This window comes from Tympanuchus pallidicinctus, unplaced genomic scaffold (genome assembly GCF_026119805.1).
Source record: "Tympanuchus pallidicinctus isolate F22 unplaced genomic scaffold, pur_lepc_1.0 scaffold3, whole genome shotgun sequence".
Lineage (NCBI taxonomy): Eukaryota > Metazoa > Chordata > Aves > Galliformes > Phasianidae > Tympanuchus > Tympanuchus pallidicinctus.
In genome coordinates, this window is record NW_026294747.1 from 86,063,565 (window position 1) to 86,083,247 (window position 19,683).

The 19,683-nt window shown below is 34.3% G+C and overlaps 1 protein-coding gene across 4 annotated transcripts in view; it reads right to left on the minus strand.

Annotated features, from left to right (window-relative positions):
- The window catches only part of DGKB (diacylglycerol kinase beta), a 328,785-nt gene that overhangs the window by 216,995 nt on the left and 92,107 nt on the right, over positions 1-19,683 (minus strand). For all 4 annotated transcript variants that reach the window (XM_052695392.1, XM_052695389.1, XM_052695393.1 and 1 more), the window contains 4 exons: positions 18,098-18,186; positions 17,902-18,018; positions 13,653-13,751; positions 1,576-1,692 (listed from right to left, as the gene is read on the minus strand). In XM_052695392.1, coding sequence (XP_052551352.1) covers positions 1,576-1,692; positions 13,653-13,751; positions 17,902-18,018; positions 18,098-18,186 — 422 coding nt within the window. The remainder of the gene's footprint in view (positions 1-1,575; positions 1,693-13,652; positions 13,752-17,901; positions 18,019-18,097; positions 18,187-19,683) is intronic.

A 19,683-nucleotide genomic window follows, 5' to 3' on the forward strand; every position in this document is an offset into this window, starting at 1 on the left:
ACATAACAAAATAGGAGGTATTACTTACAGAGCAGGCCTTGTAATTGTTTGTGCAAAGATGGATTCTTATTACTTCAATTTTATTTAACAGAGAGAAACAGTGACTATATGAAGATCAGAAAATTAAATACATCATTGCAGAATTATCTCTAATGCTATCAGTGTAATATGATACTTTGTAAACAATAATAAGTGCAATTACAAATTCCAAGTTTTGGACTCGTAGTGGAAAGAGATAAGTTTTGGCTCACAATAACAAAATTACAGAAAATCTAATGGCATAATTATCTAAAAGAGGATTTTAATAATTTAAGAATGTTGCATATGCAAGAGTGGTGCTAAGAGATTACTATTTTGAACCTATCAGGCACTGTGTCACAGGAGTGTGAAATACCGACTTGAATGGTTGCAGACAACAAGCTATGAGCACAAGCAATCTAACACTAGAAGTAAAACCAAAAATCATGATGATACATTGCTACCAAAAGGACATTTCAAAGATACTCTTCAACCTAGAGCTTTTGTGCTCACTGGAAGCATACTTAGAAAACAGAGTTTTCTAACTTCCAGTACCATTCTATTAAAACTACTATTTACACTGTGTTTGATAGAGCTTGATTACTCCATCAGCAAATACTCTACCCCTTTTGCTTTATGCTCTGTCTGTCTCAAATGATCTGAAGAGTAATGCAGCCTATGAGGATGGCAAGTACATGATGACAGAGCTGAAAGCCATGGATAATGACCACCGTAGTAGTATAATGCTAGGTCATCTACTAGCATCATGAGGCTGAATAAGTTTTACCCTTCTTTCTTTTTTCCCTCTGAGTCGTCATAAAGAGAATGTTTCTCTAATCTAAAAAGAGGAAATATTATGTCTTTCTATACAGGTGAAATGGTATACATTATGAAATAATTATGAAGCATTCAGTGTTTGATCTATAACAGAATCATTTTTACTGAAGCTCAGTTGTAGCACATCAAAAGGAAGAGAGAACAGTCTACTATGTTTAGTAAACAATTATCACATAGTTATCATAGTAATCATTTAACTCAAGAAGAATCATCACATACATGAATACTGACTTTATCCTACAGTAGCATTGCTACTACTGAAACCCACTTTGCCTTTCTCCACCCTGAATTTTGGCGTATCAAATTCTCTCCTTGGCAATACCTGGAGAAATAACATCTTTGAAATTTAATCCATCCATCTTTCAGTTAAAAAGTGAAAACGGGATGAATCACACTAACCAAGTAATAGATTTATAGCATAAATTCAAAAAATTGTTGAATTACAAACACTAAAATCATCAAATCCAGCTTCACTCATGGCACAAGTACTTTACAGCTAATGTTTGCTCTCCATCTCATTAAGTCCTACCAATCATATGAGAAGCAGAGTATTTGCGTGGGATTGCTGTAAAGATGGAAGAATTTTGCTTATTATTTTTTTTTTAATATGTAAGAGTGAAATATTAGAAGAACTAACGCATAGGAAAATCTTCTCTTTAAAGATTGGTTACTCTACTGTTGTCTTCATTTCTCTTAAAATTAAAATAACAGTAATCACACCTGAAGACCTTGTCCATCTACGGTGATGGAATTTGCTCTCTGCATTTTGTTTCGTTCTCCCAGTTTGTTCATTTGCTGCGGACAACCCTTTTCTTTTTTCACTGTTGCCTGCCTTTCCTTCAGAAAAAAAAGAAAAAAAAAAAGAAAAAAGAGAAAATTAAACATTTAAACACATTATATAATGCTACAAAACAATAGCTAAGATCACACCTCTATGCTTTTTGACTAAAAAGTAATGTCAGATTCTACTTTAATGAAAATGATATCTCAGTCAAGCCACTACACAATGACTCTCCACTTCATAAGATATCTATCTGCCTGGACATTTCATAATGACTAGACAGTAGATGGATGAAGGTGTGCAGTCACAACAGAAATTAATGCAATCTGAAAAGATAATCTGACATTGCTAACATTCTGAAAATTAAAACCAACCATACAAAATATGTAATAATTTAACAGATCAGTTATATCTCACAATCTCTAACTGTTAACAAAGGCTGGATGTTTCAAGAGTATGTCACCACTTTCAATAAAATATACCTGTTCTAAATGTACCATGATCATTTGATGGTCTATCTATAAGAGGCTGACCCTTAAAGTAACTTTTTCTTAAAAAAGGCATTTTGTTTCAGAAGGAAACCAGTCTGAAGTTCTGATTCTACATTAGATTCTAAGCAGCTGTCAACTTCTGATGGTGATATACAGCACAATCAGATTGTTTTTTGAAAAAGAAATGCTTAGAAGCTTGTATGTTGTTGTCATCACATTTGCAACTCTTGTCAGGTCACTTCAGAAAAACTCTGAAAGCAAAAATTGTCCTTGCTCTTTGCATGTCATTTATCCTATTTATAAACTGCTCCCAGCATGTCCTTTTAGTTTGTCCAAAAATGCACCATAAATTAAGACAAGCAGATGTTTGTCAAATAGAATCAGTAAAACCAATCCTGACTGCTCTCCAGCCACTCTCCTCACTTCACAAGTGCGAGAAGGCTTTCAATTGTCAGGGGAAAGGGCTGGCACAAAGCTACTGCATTGGAAAAGAACACGAAGGACACTGTTGCATCCCCTGCAATTGTCCTCTGTAAATATTTCATTAAACATTAACCATTTATATTCCATACCATCTCTGAGGTACTTCTGATAAAGCCTAAGGGATTGCACAAGCAATTAATCCATGCCACTTTTTCTCTAGCAGTTTAAGCTGGTAAGAAGCAATGACACAGACTGCCTGGGGAGGAATGGAATCGTTTCTAACTTAACACTATGCCTTTCTAGAATCACCGTAACACAGATGTTTCTCACCACTGTTTTTCTATCATTGTTGGTTTCCTTAAATTTGAACACCAACCCAGCCTCAATCTAATCCTGAAGCAAACAGTGGCCCAAATCACCCCTGACTGCTTTGGGTCGTCAGGCACTTTGCAGAACTGTGGCAATATGCTGATGATACCAGTATGGAGGAGTAGCTGACACACCAGAAGGCTGCACAGCCATTCAGCAAGACCATTCAGCAAGTGGAGTGTTGAGTGAAGAGAAAGCTAACGAAGTTCAACAAGGGCAAGTGTAGAGTCCTACGCTTGGGGAGGAATAACTGCAAGCACTGGTATAGATTAGGGGCTGACCTGCTAGAAAATGAGCTCTGCAAAGAAGGTTCTGGGTGCCCTGCTGGACAGCAAATCAACCATGAGTATCAACCAAGAGTATGTCCTTGTGGCCATGAAAGACAATAAGAAAAGGTACAGTCAGAGGGTTGAGGAAGGTGATATCTGGAAGAGTAATATGTTCAGTTCTTGGCTCTCCAGTTTAAGTTACACTCTTATAGAAAGAGTCTAGCAGGGAGCCACAAAGACGATGAGGAGCCTGGAGCATCTCCCTTATGAGGAAACATGGGATTGTTCAGCTTGAAGCAGAGAGGACTCACAAGGGATCTTATCAGTGTTTATAAATATCTAAAAGGCAGTTGTCAGGAGGATGGGTACAATCCCATTTTTCAGTGGTGCTCAGCAACAGAACAAGGGGCAACAGGCACAAATTGGAACACATAAAGCACCAACTGAACATGAGGAAAAGCTTCTTTATTTAGAGAGTGGCAGAGCACTGGAACAAGCTACCCAGAGAGGTTGTGGAGTTTCCTTCTTTGGAGATATTCAAAACCCATTTGGACACTTTCCAGTGCAATCTACTCTAGGGAACCTGCATTAGAACTCCAGAGGTCCTTTCTAATCCCTTTGATTCTACAATTCTATAATAAGATTACCTATAAAAGGCAATCTAAAAAACTATGTTTCAGGAAAAAAATGAGGAAGTCCACAAAAGGAGACTTCTAAGAAGTTAACACAGTTCTTGCATGCTTTGAATAACCTGACCATTTCAAAAGGAGACCCAAGTATCTAGGCTACAATGCCATCGTTTTACACAGAAAACAGTAGAAACAACTAAAGCAATGAAATTCAGCCCTAAGGTTGAGAATGCTGTCAGAGAATTCAGCAGCTTTGTGTTTACGTGCTTCATTATTTTTAGAAATTAGAACTAGTTTCTAGTCTGTTTCTGACTAGTTTCTGAGCATCCAAACAGTACGCTAGTGAGCTAATACAAACTTTAATGCACAGTGATATTGGCTAGTGCTAAGGATAGAAAGCATGACGCTTCAGCATAAAGGAAATTTCATAACTCACTACATATTTAAAATGGATTTGATGTTTCCAACTCTACTCTTAAAAGTCAACACACTCTATACAAATTGAGAATAACACCATAAACAGAATTTTATATTATCTAATCTTATAAGGCCAAAACTGGATATTGCAAAATATTCAGAAATTAAATGAGACTTCAGAAGTGCAGACACATGAATAGTAGAGAACTGCAATTCAAAACCAAAATTACTGAAGGAGAGAGGATTTTTAAAAGTCTAGACAATTCAAAGTTAACAGAAAGGAACAGATTTGACATATAGATTATGGGTATATTAAGAGCTTAAAAACACCATTCAAAAGAGACCTTGTAACATCTGGCATCGAAATTCTTCTTTTACTTAGAGAAAAAGTATTTATATACAGTTGAAAATTAAGGATGCTTACCACAATAACCAAAATTTCTGTTATCACCCATTTTTGAGCAAAATCCAGTAACAATTGCTTTAAACAAAATTTTTGATACTGTACTTTATCCCAGCATGAGACAAAACAGCAAATATCCTCATTTGGCCTCGGCTCTATGACTGATGCAATAGCAACATGCTTTCCACAATTTACACTACCTGTCCCATAAGCAAAACAATTGCTTGCCTTACAGATCAAAACAAATTCCTCCTAAGCAGTGACCACAAAACCCAGGCCATATACTCCACACAATTTAAAGGAAAATGTATATTCTTGATAAGGAATTCTCTAAAGTGTTATAAAAAGTCAAATATAGATATTTGATGACACTATACTTGAAGGTCTATTTTTCCAAGTAAGTACTAATATAGTATTTCCTATCACCTCTCTTTCTTTCAGGAACCACAATGTAACATAACTAAGATATCCAAGATTGTCAGGAACCAACAAGTGCCATTCTCTTATCAAGTCAAAACAGTTTAAGAAAACCTTCTTTGGATAATATTCTGCAAGTTCTAGCAATGTTAATCCAAATTTAACATGCACTGAAGAAATGGTTTTAAAAAAGCATACAAAATGGATAATGCATCTGTGAATGACTCTGTTTAGAGAACATGCATGAGGTTGACAAAGATATTGAATACAGCATTTTAAAAGCTATCGTACATTTTGACGGCTCAAAGAATTGTGAACTTTTCTGTTCTTTTGGTATATGCCAGAGCAAATACCTTTCAAAACAGTACTTACCAAAACAATCTTTTCCACCCATTTTTAAATATCCCCCACCCTCTTTTCTCTCCTTGAACTCTCACATTGAGATCACTACCCATTAACTGAGATGATGGAGCTTCTAGGATTCAGAACTGCTCCAGAAAGCACCATCAGATAATAACTACCCAGTTGAATCTATCTTTTACTAATCCAAATAAGAATTAAAGAATTAATGAGACAGGGCCTTCCAAACAACAACACAGAACACCATGCATAGATTTATAGTTCAGCCCCAAAATGCACTTTTAGCAAGAAAAATGTATGTTATCATGATCCGTTAGCATTTGTGCGCACAAGGATGCCTCCCATTACGCACCTCAGGGATCAAACCTCCTAAAGTGGGTAGCGTCTGTTGGAAAAAAAGAAGGTTAGGCTGCAATACCAAACAGCTGAGATGGCAAGGGGCACTGCAAGGGCTCTCACAAGGAACCTTACCTTGCTGCAGTTGTATTCAACAACCAACATACACTGTGTTTCACCCCCACCCCCAGAACGTATTTGCACAACCTGAGACATTACTCCCCTAGTGTTTTACATTACATAATTCATATTCCAGGAATAGTATGTGTGATCATTTTATCAATAAATGAAAGTATTAGGAAACCTGAGGACTATGCTACTTCATACAATAAAATAAGGTACTTGGTACTTAGGGAATGCTCTTTTTATTTCATCTCCTAAGTCTTTGAAACCTCATTCAGTGTAAGGAATGTTATTTACAAAGTTCTCCTCTATTAAAGTGGATGAAGTATAAAACATATACGGTCAAAATAGTATTTCTACCCTTTCTTTGCATAAACAGTCTTTTCCTTTACACAAAAGTGACATTTAGAAATATGAAACTCATGAGAAAATAGATGAATACTAATGACTTACTAATTATCTGTTTACATTTTATCTGCTAACATGGAATCCGCCACCTATACAGCAAAAATTATCATACATCATACATATCATGTGATCATACATAACAGTCCATTTTTAGAATCTGTACATTAAACAGGATTATTAGTTACTTGAGAAACTGTGTAATGATATAAAACCATTAGTGAATATTAGAATTAGTACTCACTAATGGTTTTATATCATTACACAATTTGTCAAGTAACTACTGAAAACATCAGATGATTTCTGTGTAACTACTTTTATAGTATACACCTACAGATAATGTGTGTACTTGAAAGCCCAGAATTTATGTTCATAAGATATATTTATCAGAGGAATCTGATAGTGGAAGATGATCTGATGGAATCCACAGAATATCATGCAAAAATATCCTCAAACGTTTGCAGCACGAAGGTAGTGGAAATATAAACACACGACTTAATACCAGACTAAAGTTTAGTGCTTTTTAAATAAATTGGAGGAAGGTTGGGTTGGTGTTCTTTGGTCCTTGAACCCACAGAGCTACTTTTTTTAGTGGGAGTCTCCAAAGGATGCAAAATTTCATCTTTATTATGCAAAGAGATATTAGATCAAGTATTCCTACACTGTTGTTTCGTAAATCTATGTTGTATTCACGAGTCTGCATATAAAATTTCTCTTTCACTTAATTCCTGCCCACAGTTATACAGTTTCTGAAGAGAATCAGTCAGACAACCTGAAAATGACCCCCCCCCCCAACATACACACACACACACACACACACACACACACACAAAAAAAAACAAAAAACCAAACCCAAAGCCAAATCAATCAAACAAACAAAACAGAAAAACAGAAACTAATAACAAACTAAAACCCTAGGGTGCAATCTGTTTGTAATAGCTATTTGATGTCACAACCATTTATGATTTAGATGCATCTGTAATTAAATATTCGTGTGTGTAAATACACACACACATACTGCACCACACAATCTGAAGGATATATATATTTCTATCACTGGTACCTTTAATATATGGAAAAAGACAGTTCTAAAATGGAGATTGTCATTTGAGAATGCTCTCTAAAATATTTCTCTGCTTCAAAACAAGACTGCTCTCAACAAGGAACTGCTGGATTTATTCAGCCTGAAGAGGAGAAGGCTCCTCATTGCAGCCTTGCAGTACTTGAAGGGACCTAAACAGAAGACAAAATACGGAACATGAAAATTCTTTACTCATAGGGTGATGAGACATTGGAGCACATTGTCCAGAGAAACTGTGAATGCCCTTTCCTGGAGGTGTTCAAGGCCAGGTTGGATGGAGCTTTGAGTGATATGGTCTAGTGGGAGGTGATTCTGATAACAGCTGGGAGTTGGAATTAGATGATCTTAAAGGTCCTTCCAGCCCAAAACATTCTACAATTCTATATAGGCAAGGGTGTAAAGCACTTCAATAGGAGAGAAAGTAAGAAATAAACTTAGGGACAGGCAATAGTAATGAGTTGTGGGCAGGCAAGTAGATATAAATTAAAATGATTGAATGGCTGCCATTTCAGTTTATCAGCATCTTATTATTTTAACATTGAACTGTGTTTGCCGAACAGATAATTAGTTAGGAAGATACATTTTCCTCCAGGGCAATTATTAATTTCCTTTTGACTTCGAAGAAATGAAAAAGCTCTTAGTGTAGATAACCACACCATTATATTTCACGTCTGTTTTAGATTTGCAGAGAACCGAATCTGCAACACGATACACAACTGAGAAGGAAAAAAAAATAAAAATTTTCATCTGTTTCAATTGCTAAACCATTACCTAATATTCATAACCAGTTTAAAATTTACACACACATATACCCTGAGGAAGCATATAAATTCAAGTAGTTGTTTTTGTGGTATCTTGTACGTTGAAAAACTCAGCACAAGGCTAGTACTTTAATTCAAAGAAACAGGCTGCTCATAGAGATGCTTACATACTACACTGACTTCTGTGTTGAGCTTGTATTCAACTGAGTTCTCTACTGTTCTCTACTGTAACAAAAACAGAAAAATCATTTCAGGATTAAAAAACTGGGAAAGGGATTAAAGAAGGCTCATTTTTCAACCTGGAAACTCGAACTGTTCAGTCCATTTCGCTATCTGTACATTTATGCTTTCCTATGTGAGCAACATTTAACTATCACAGGAAAATAATACCAATAAAGCATATTATCAGACATGAAAAAGTATCTATTTTACTGTGTTGCAATTATAGAACAGGCACAAGCTATTTATTCTCCCTAAATGCTTCCAGGGAAATAAAACTATTGTACAGTACTTTCAGCTTTAAACTGCACTGGTTTTTTTCCCAGCACAACACACTTCCTATATTTACATAAAAATCACAGAAGTGTGAAGCTTATAGATCATAATGTATATTGTTTAGTTTCACAAGGCACAGCACTTGGCTAAAACACGTCATTTTCTATGTCATTATGTGTCTAAATAGGACTAATTATAAACAGAAGATTTTTTTGAACATGGTTATTTATGTTCTTGAACAACAAAAAGCAAAATCCTAACCCAAATCAGATAAATTTGGGTTAAATTATGAAAATATGAAAATATACAGCTAAATATATTTTAAGAGCTCAAGTTAACTCTACTTATGATTGTATTTTATATTTCTATTTTATATTATATGTGTAGATGCCATATACATTGATTTTATATAAAAAAATTACGCTTATGATTTTGTCCTAAAATATTTTAAATATTGCCACCAGGCAAAAGAAAAAAAAACAAATTCATTTATAAAAAAGTTTCAAACTTCTCACCATCCCAGAATGCTGGAAAATGAAGTTGAAAATCAAACAGAAGTAAATTTATCCAATTTAAAATTTTATTTTGTTCACTTCTTGCCTTCTATATTTCACCAGAATCTCCCCCTTTGAAATAACTGGTTACTATGGAGATAGTGGTAACTCGCATATAGTAATGCTCACACTGCTTTTGAGGCACCTTATGTCTTACAATTTATTCCACGATTTTCTTTTTTTTTTTCTCTCCAAAATTAATAGTTTTATTTGTAGTTTACAAAATCAATGACAGAAATTAAATTTAAAAAAATCATTTTAAAATTCACGTAAATGATAATGGAATCAAAATAATCATACTTAATGATATATATATAACGCTTAATAGGCATTTATTATATGAACTGTCATTAGACAAAACTATTACTAGTTTGGTTGGAAATAGAAAATTCTAGTTATTTCTCTATATACATAATTTAAAAATAGAATATCCTATATATTCATCAATAAATGGAGTAAAGAAAAGTATGAAATGAAGAAGTCAAAAGGTATGGCAGTTTTCCCCTTCCGTGTTTTAAAAGAGGTGGACTGGGGGAGAGGAGTGATATCAGAGAGAAAGACCAATTTTTTCTTCTCTAGTCACTCATCTCATTCCAGTACTCAGTTTTTAACCTGGTTATGATCTCATTCTGTACTCTTGGTAGGCTAGGATTCAATTGAGTTAAAGATTTTTAAACTCACTGACAGTCAACCTTATCATGAACTTTCATTATGTGCATGTAATTAATTGGGTCCAATGAACAAGATCAGTACTGAGTTATAGACTTTTCCCCCCCACCATATAATTAGAATATAATTACCCACAGGATATCAGAATGATGCAAAACCTTTCCTCTAAATGTGCCCTCATTAGGAAACAAGTCTCAATGTACATTTATTCAATCAGTATGAATTAATTTAAATGTTACTGAAATAAAAGAGAGTAGCTTTAAAGCGTATCTGACATCTATTAAAAGACTATCACTTGAGATCTCTACACACAGTTTATAACAGAACTCATTTAACTCAAGAAAAAAACTTCACTATATAATCCTTATATACAGTAAACAAAAGGTAAAAAGGACTAATGGACTGCATCCACTAAAATGTCTAAAAGTACTGCAGTGAGATACGAAAAATCTTTATGTGGAACTGAATCTAGACAAATGCATGATTATTTCACAACACAATACACAATAACTACTGCATGAGTTTCCCCATGGTTTCTTCACAATTTCTAGTCTGAAAAGAAGAAAAAGAAATGTCACCCTCTGTGATACTAACATCAGGAAGAACAGGGTTTTTAGCTTATTCTTCAAAGTTGCTACAGTGGCTTTTTACATCAATGGAAACGGAAAAAAAACATGGCCCTGGACACCAAGTTGCAGTGGAGAGGCCAATCCTGTTGGTTTGGTAACTCTGGTACAATATACATTGCTATGAAGTATGATTTATGAAAAAATTCTCTTTATTTTTGCAGACAGAATCTAGGTTGGACAAGAACTGAAAAAATTACATGTAAAGGATGAGAAATACACATAAACATGAATGTCCTTATTTCCATATGAGAAACGAGAAGGGATTTTTCCTGTACTGTTGAGGGAACATCTTTAAGAAGGTATCCTTGTCAGAGTTTTGAACTTTGATGGTTTTCTGGAAGAAGTCTGGAATTCCAAAGGATGGATGGAAAAGAAGCCAAAGCTTTTGAGAGATCAAATGTAAACTATTTTTCAACTTGCCATATTGTCTTTCCCACAACTACCTTAACTTCTTATAGGCGAGTGAACTCATTTTGACTGGGATAGAGTTAATTTCTTCTTAGTAGCTTGCATGGTGTTGTGTCTTGGATTTGTTACAAAAACATCATTGAAACATCAATGCATTAGCTGTTTCTAAACAGTACGGGATCAAGGCCTTTGCTGTTAGTCACACTTTCTTGTCTGTAATAGTAGGATGAGCGGGACACAAATATGGGAGAGGACATAGCTGGGAAAGCTGACGCAGTTAACCTAAGCATATATCTAGATGACCGTACAGCTCAAAGTATTGTGTGCTTTTGTGATATTTTATGTGATGCTATGCTTAGCAACAAAACCTAGAGGAAAGAAGAATATGGGATGTGCAGGGCTACAGTGCTTGTCTTCCTAAGTAACACTTACATGTGATGAACTCTGCCTTTCTGGAAATGGGTATCAGTCTGCCTATGGCAAGTATTGCATGAATTCCTTGTTTTGCTTTATTTGCACATGCAGCTTTCACTTTACCTATTAAACTGTCCTTATTCCAATCCATGAGTTTTCTCACTTGCATTCTTCTGACCCTCCCTGACTGGTGGAGCAAGCAAATGAGTGACTGGCTGTATGAGGCTTAGCTGTCTGCCTGGCGGAAAGCACAACAGTGAGAAAAAGATACCTGAAAAGTTCCCTGATACCTCCAAGTAATTGAGGGCAAACATGGCACAGAAAACCCTGTAGCATGTGATAAAAATGGCAGCCTGCTTTTTCTTGCTTTCCACATGTAAGTAGCTTTGCAAGGTACATTATTGGTTAGGTGATCGCTGAAGCTATCTTGAGTCCTAGATGAAAGCCTGTCAGATTCATGATTTGCAATTTCTTAACACAGCATTTCTATTAACAGACACACTTACTATTACATCTTCAGGGAATTTCAGTGTCTGCACGTTCACTGTTTTTGCTGTCAGTGAAAGTGCTGGTTTCACATTCACTGAGGCCCTATATTTCTCAAAAGGAATCCCCTTAGCAGGAAATGGGAGAAACTAATTAAAAAATTACTGAGATAAATAATATGTACACTGTAATCAAACATTTTTAAGAGGAATTCCTAGTAGATAGGTCACTGATATATTATTTGTAATGTACTCAGGATTTTAATACGTTTTTGAAAGAAAACAGAGCAACAAATATACTGCAAAACAATAAAGCTCCCATCACTCCAATATTTTCTATTCTAAACAATGTATAAACATAGTGCTGAAATACTTGTTTCATGTTACATCATTAGTATGCAATACTGAAACACGATTCTGATACAGGGAAACATTTATTTCTGCTTACATCTTCCAAATTTGCAGATAAAACAAACCTATTCAAGGATGACTCTAGAGTGGTTTTATCGGTCCTCTAAACAACTTAACTAAACTCAAATTATGGAATAAAAATCTTAATTCTGCTACATCTCTTCCTCCTCTGAAAAGAAAATGGAGTTACACAAATACATGTAATTGAAGATGAAATTTCATGCAGAGGCTTTATTCAGTTTATAAAAATGGCAAACAATAAATAACAATAAAACAAAACCTGTCCAATAACAAAACCAGAATTTCCACATTTTAATATGACCTAAAAACCTGAAAATTAAATAAAGTAATGGAAAATGCAATCATCTGATAAACTTAAAATAATATTTTTGAAATTACTATTCAGAACATGCCCAGATAATATCAAAACATCATTACAGATGAACAGTAAAACTACTCTTCTGACTTTTCTTAAATACGTAAAAACATTTCATAAATACCAAACCAGCTTTCTGTTTTTTTACCTTCATTAACAGCTATGGGACACTACCAGTTTACTCATGCTGAGGAACAAACTCTAGGATTCCTTCCTTATCAGGCTGACAAGTAAACAGTGAAAGGATTATTAAAAAAATAAACATATATATTACTACTAATCAGAAACAGGTTTAAGATTAGCAGGCAAATTTTTGTACTTTCTTTCACTGCCAAAAATCATTCTTTAAATCTAGAAATGTATTACTGTTACTCTTGAAATATATTTAAAGTAAGAAAATCACATGCTTGTTCTGTTATATGATGATACTATGACTTTCATCAGCACAAAACATCCAATTTAATGAAAACATAAGTCTGAAGACCTCTTTTTTTCATCATAAGCTGCTCAGGTCTTTTCAGTACCACCTACATATACAGCATGAACTTTTATTTTCACTGAATTGAGTTATTGTTTTTGTGGACAGAGAAATTTACTGTCCACTACTGCAGAATAAAATATACCATAATGTTGATGCATAGCTTACTGCAAGGCCAGTGTCATCATTCTAGGTAACCTCCGGCTTAGATCAGAGACCTCAGCATTGCAGATATACAATATGCATCCCAAGCAAAAACTGTCCATAAGAATAACTTCATTATTCTGGGAAGTTGGATCTATAAAAGATGTAAAATGTAGAAGTGTTCTGCCTATACAGTTTCTGGTAAGTAGTCTGAGTAAGTGATAAAACCTGAGTCAGCTTCAGATACAATATGCCCTACAGAAAGTTCATTCTCACACTAAGGAAAATGCAATACACAGAGGATCAAGCACAACTGCACCTATAACTAATTAGCCAGAATTACCCACTAGGTTTAAGGTGCACACAGTCCTGTGAATTTAACAAATCCTCTCTAAGTTAGTTCCAACATCATTTCAGCTGTTAACTAAGATAGAATATTACATCTAGAATAAAAATACAGGCAACTCACCAATACTACTGGGCAGATTGATGTGGGTGGTAAAATATGGTCCTTCAAAAGTCCACAGTCACATTCAGGCTTTAGATGTGAAGCACATTTATTATGTAACTACAAGAAGACAAAATAAATATTCAGCTTTGGTATTTCACTACTATAGTCTGCGCATTCTAGAATTGAGTTTAGATATGCTAAATTAATCTCATTATTCCTAGAGTACTACAAGGAAAATGAAACACTGAAGGAGAAAGCCTCTTAGGGTTGACAAAAGCAGTGAATTTATACTGAAGCAAAGAATGGTGAATCAAAATACTTCGCAGTTTAGAAACTGCACATATGGTCCAGCACACAAAATGAGAATTTTGCATGACAGTAAACTGTACTAGTGGCAAACTAAACTTTCATTTCAACATCTTACACTGAGAAAGACTTCTGTTACTGCTAGGGAGCAATTCAGATTAATTTGGGGCAGCCTTTGGCATTATTAGTATAACTCTCTTTCCCACCTGAAGCTTATAAACTCACCACTGATTCAATTGTGATGCTAAAATATCTTTGAAAAATCAGATAAGAATATCTAAGAGCTCTAAGCTATCTTGGAAAAACCATTCTGTTGACTACTGAGGAATGTGAATTACCCTCTTTTTTTTTTTTTTTTACTTCACTCCTAGTATTCAGCCAGCTTTCATGAAAGCAATGAGAAGTATTCTATGATGAGAGTACAGAAAGAAGTCTTCTGACTGAAAGAGCATTAACTTATTTCTATATTGATAAAAAGATGGGAAGGAATAATGTGTATATAACTTCAAAAGAAAATGCCAATAAATTAATAACTACATATTTAAATATTTTGCATTATCAATCAAAACTTGTTACCAATTAATTAGGATTTAATTCAAATCAAACTTGTCTAAATGGAATATTTCAACATATATATCCAACCTCAAAGTACAAAGTCTCAGTTGTATACCTGGATCTTGCAAAGAATCCACACATACTAGTACACTTCACAGTATTATTAGAGAGAGCCACAATAGCATACTACAAATTTATATTGTGAGATCTGATGAAAGTTTACTAGTTTTGCACTGAATAAACTGTTCATTAAAATGCTTATACAGTAAGTATGAATATTTTATTTTTGAGAAGATATGTATATTTGCATCAAAATGTAATAAAACTCATAAATTTTGAAGTAGAATTCTGATTTATCAGGTGATCGAACTGGTTTAATGGGTAGCACGCAGTATTAATTCAAAGGGTTGAATAGCTGCTAAAAAATCTGTAGTTCAATAGCTGCAACTATAAATCACACTTTTTCAAACAACTGACTCATTTTTCCCTTAGATGATATAACTACGTCAGTTGAACTCTATGAAAATTATAATAAAACTATCTCAGCTGTTGATGTATAAGCTTTACCAGTAATATATTCTTCATAAAGTTATCTGGTATAGTTAATGTTGACATAACATTTCTGTATGTTGAACTAAATGGTACCTAACATTAGCCTTGTCCATATTCATTTAAACTGCAAAGTTACCTTTTCAGGCAGTTACTTAGCAACAGAAAATAAAAGTCTAACGAGTTTCGATTTACTCTGAGTATTAAAACCTTATTGTGAGGGTATTTTGGTAACCCTGTAATCTAAATCATTTGTCATGCTAATTCTCTAATTCAGTGGTATGGCTACTTGTACGATAATTAACGCACACTAGGCCACACTACATCAAATAAAAGTATCTTTGCACATTCAGGGCTAATTAGCAGCTCTGTTACTCAGTGGCATGCAAACTTGTATATGAAAAAATAGCTTAATCTTCTTATTAGTCTCTGCTGATCACTGACAACAGAACTGGTAAAAGATATGTAGCTTTAATGAAAATAGCACTTTGACACAATAAAATAAAAGATGCACCTCTTCTCAAAAAATGATATTTCCCCCAAATTCCTTTCCCTAAAGCCTAGCTCATTCAGAATATTATAATATTATCACAACCAAATGTCTGCAAAGTAGAAAAAAAAATATGTATTTGCTGTGGGGAAAGCTTGAGGAAAGAGACATTTACAAGATCATGGTGGATGAGAAATACATGAGTAGCTTGGATAAAAACTCAGTATAACGTTATACTCAGTACAACCTTTAGTACCAAACATCTCTAAATTTGGGGATTTCAATGAGTGATTTCACTTTAAAGTGATCTTGTTAATTGCAAAAAGGAGAATATCTAAAAGAGGCTCAGAATTAGTTCCATAATAACCAACAGCCTCTTGCACTGCACACAACAGGAACAGCATTTCTGTGCAAGAGGTAAAATGAATGAATGAATGATGTGATAACTCCAAGATATCAATTTAAAAATCACACCTCCATTTGTCATCCAAAATTCAAGAATAAACTTATTAACTCCAATATGGTATTAGTAAGAAGGCATTCTTTACTTACAATGTCAGATGCACAAAGGGATCTCTCTGCCCCTAACTGTGCTGTCCATCCCCTGAACAAAAAACCTTCAGAGTATATACAAGTCTCCAATATAAATCTAAACAATTGTTTTCTTACTAATTAAGAAAGTTAGTACTATTAGCAAAAATAAGTAAAAACAACAAACAACAAAAAAACCACCACACAAAAAAATTTCTTATGCAGAACTATAAGAAAATTGAATGGGAGACTGAAAATAAGATCTAAATTACAGTGCTTCAAGTTTAAAAAATACCAATTTTTCACTTAAGTCGGAAAAATTAAATGAAGAGATTAGTAAAGTTATTCTGAAGACATAATATTAATCAGAAAATAAAAAATATTTAAAATACAGATAAAAATATAACCGCAGAATTATAAACCAGTATTTTTCATTCTGAATGTCAAAAAACATATATTTGTTCTTATTAAGAGTTTGGACAGGCACCTAATTATTTAACTAAGTAGATTGATACCAAAGATACTTTCAAAAGAAGTAAGCTTCTTATACACAGTAACTTCGGTGTGAAATTCTGTCTCGTTATCTCCTCAGAGTTTGTTACTGCTTGTGAAAGTCCTCTAAATGTAGATGTGTACCTTTAAGATGTAAAAATACCTTTACAAATTTGGTCCAGACTCACATTTGGATACATAAATAGAAGGACCTGCAGTATTTAAATCTTCCTTTGACTTCAAGAGGAAACCTTATATACTATTTCTTATTAAGCCATATTATAAGGATGCAATCACACGTCAAATCTAGAGCAGAACACTATTCAATTATCTACCTAAAGAGAGATGGCCATAGCCTAAATGTAATTATCTGCATTTCAAAATTTTGGATTGTGTCTAAATAAATTATCCACATTCTGACAACAATCTGGACTACATATTTGCCTTCTTCTAAAATATTCATTTCTAAGTGATCATAACAGCTTATATCTGAAAGTATCCTGGATCCATTTACTCTGATGATGTTTCATGTTTTGCATTCCTGTGTTAAGAAAATATGTCACAAAACATCCAAACTTGTATGTTGAAAACAAACACTCACAAATGCCTTAGTCTCACATTATTATTTACAACATTGAACAAACAACTGCTGTTCCATAACAACAACATCAGCCAAAAAAAAAAAAAGAAAGAAAAAAGCAGAAGCCCTAGAATAATCCCCACATAGATTTAAATCCTACACTAGCTAGAAACAGAAATACTAGCATTGTTCTGTCTAGCATGAAGATCTCACTTATAAGGGCAGTGTTCCTTGAATGTCATTAGTTCCGGTTATTGGTTCCTGCTGAATAAGGAGTGCACAGAAGTTGTTATGTATTAGGCTTGGTGCACAGATTAGTATATTATCAAGATGCCTCTGCTACACTTGAAATCGCTATATCCTACCAGATGTCCTCAATTTCACTTGCCTGACAGTACACCACAAATTAGGATTTTGCTCTAAGTTCACCACAACCTTGACTTTTACCAGTAATAAAAACTCTTTCACAAAGACTCTGTAATATATATTGGGAATTACGTTACTTTAGAATGATGTATGTTATTTGTGTATTGCCTCGAAGCAGAGGATGCATTTATTTGGTTACAATATTTACGTATTCCTATGGATATTCTGCATATATCTTAATATTCAAATATTTCTCAAATACACATTATCTGTTCCTTACAAAAAAAAAAAAACCAAAAAACTAAATGAGACTTTTTGAATTACATGGCTACAAAAAAAATGCAGATATCACTGTCACCAAAATGTGCTAAAGGTCTTAGTATAGAGCAAGTACTCACTGTGATCTGACACCAAACACAGTGAAGTCCAGTCAAACCTTGGTAACATTTTATGGTTTTATGACATTTATCACATTTTGTTGGACAATTTCCTTCCACCCAGAAATGGTGCATTACCTGCAAAAGAAAAGTGTGGTACATATTAGGTTAATAAACTAATGGGTAGACGGTAAATGTAACATTGCCCCTGACTTACATCAGTATTCTTTTTGGACTTCACATATGTTTTGATGCAAGACGCGGGAGCTCTTGAGACACAGCGTTCATGGACTGTATACTTGCAAACTGAAAAAAGAAATGCATTAATAGATGGTAAAGCTATGATGTTCCTGACTACATCTTTCTGTAACAACTCTACCAGCATGCTCTTTATAATCCACCCAATCAGTCAATGAAAACTCAAACGAGACTGCTTTTTCCATGGAATACAAAAGGCCAATTAGAACAGGAAATATTATACATGTGAAAAATCCAAGAATGCACTATCATTGCATAACAGGAAATGCTTAATTAAATCAGAGCTCACTACATTTTTTTTGACAATAATTGCCAAATGACAAAAATATTAAAGACAAAGTCTGCCAAATGGCTTGGTGTCATCTGCTAGTAGAAAGAAATCTATATTTTATGAACTATAGGCATGAGAGCAGCTGGCAAGCACAAAAATAAAACCCAACAAGTTTATGTTGCTCCTTCTACTGATTTATAAATCTTACAGGGTTGATTAGTCCATTTTCAGATAGCAATTGTTTTCTTGCATTCTACATAATCACTCCAATTTAACTCTTTCTTTCCCAAATGCTGTGTCCAGCGAAGCTTTATATTCTAAACATCTTCCCCATGCACACCCTACACAAATCTGCAGTAGGTAACTATTGTTGCTGATTAGGTCTTTAAAGATCACCCTAGCTGCATTTGGAAAGCATGTGTCAGGGTTCAGTGGTAAGACCTGACTTCAACTATAGCACTGTGCCTAGCTGTAATGCTCAGCTAATACCTGCATTCAGTAGAGTCAACTATTAAAAACTGAGAATGAATTTCTCACTGCATGGTATATGTCTCATGCTTTTGACCTCGACAGCAATTAAGCACAAAGTACTTCTAAACACCTTGCTTGCACCTATTACACAAACCCAGTGGGAAACGCAGCTATTAATCAGACAAACTGCAGGGAGTAACATTGTTGATTGGACCATGGAGGGATGGTGAAGCCCCCTGCAGTTTCTTCTTTTTTTTTTTCCTCCCACACAATCTAAAATGCAAATAATGAAATCTATAGCAATGCTTTGAAAATACACAGGAGAAGCTAAGTGAGATAAAGAAAAAGAATAGTAGTTCTCTAAGAAGACTCATGACCCATCGTTCATGAAGTAATGAAAGGAGAAAGTGGAAGTTGTTCAGCTTCTCTGGGACCATTCTACTGCCCAAATAAATGCCAATTAAAACAACAAATAAATTTAGAAGAGGTATACTGAAGCAGAGAAAGCTCTGATAAAGCTAGTCGTTCTGAGGAGGTTGATTTTTTATAACTCATCTACGCATTTCTAGTAACTACCGACAGAGATCTACAGTGTTTGCTGAATAGAACTTTCTCTTTCAAACATGCATGTGCTGTTACCTCACAAGGATAAAGTTTACATCAGTTTGTCCTGAAAGGATATTTAAAGAACGTAGCATCTCAAGATCTAACAACCAATTCAGCGTTTAATGTATGCTCCACTTACTGTCATCAGCATTTCTTAATCTGAACTTTCTATTTATTCAAATTGTTTTTATTACCTT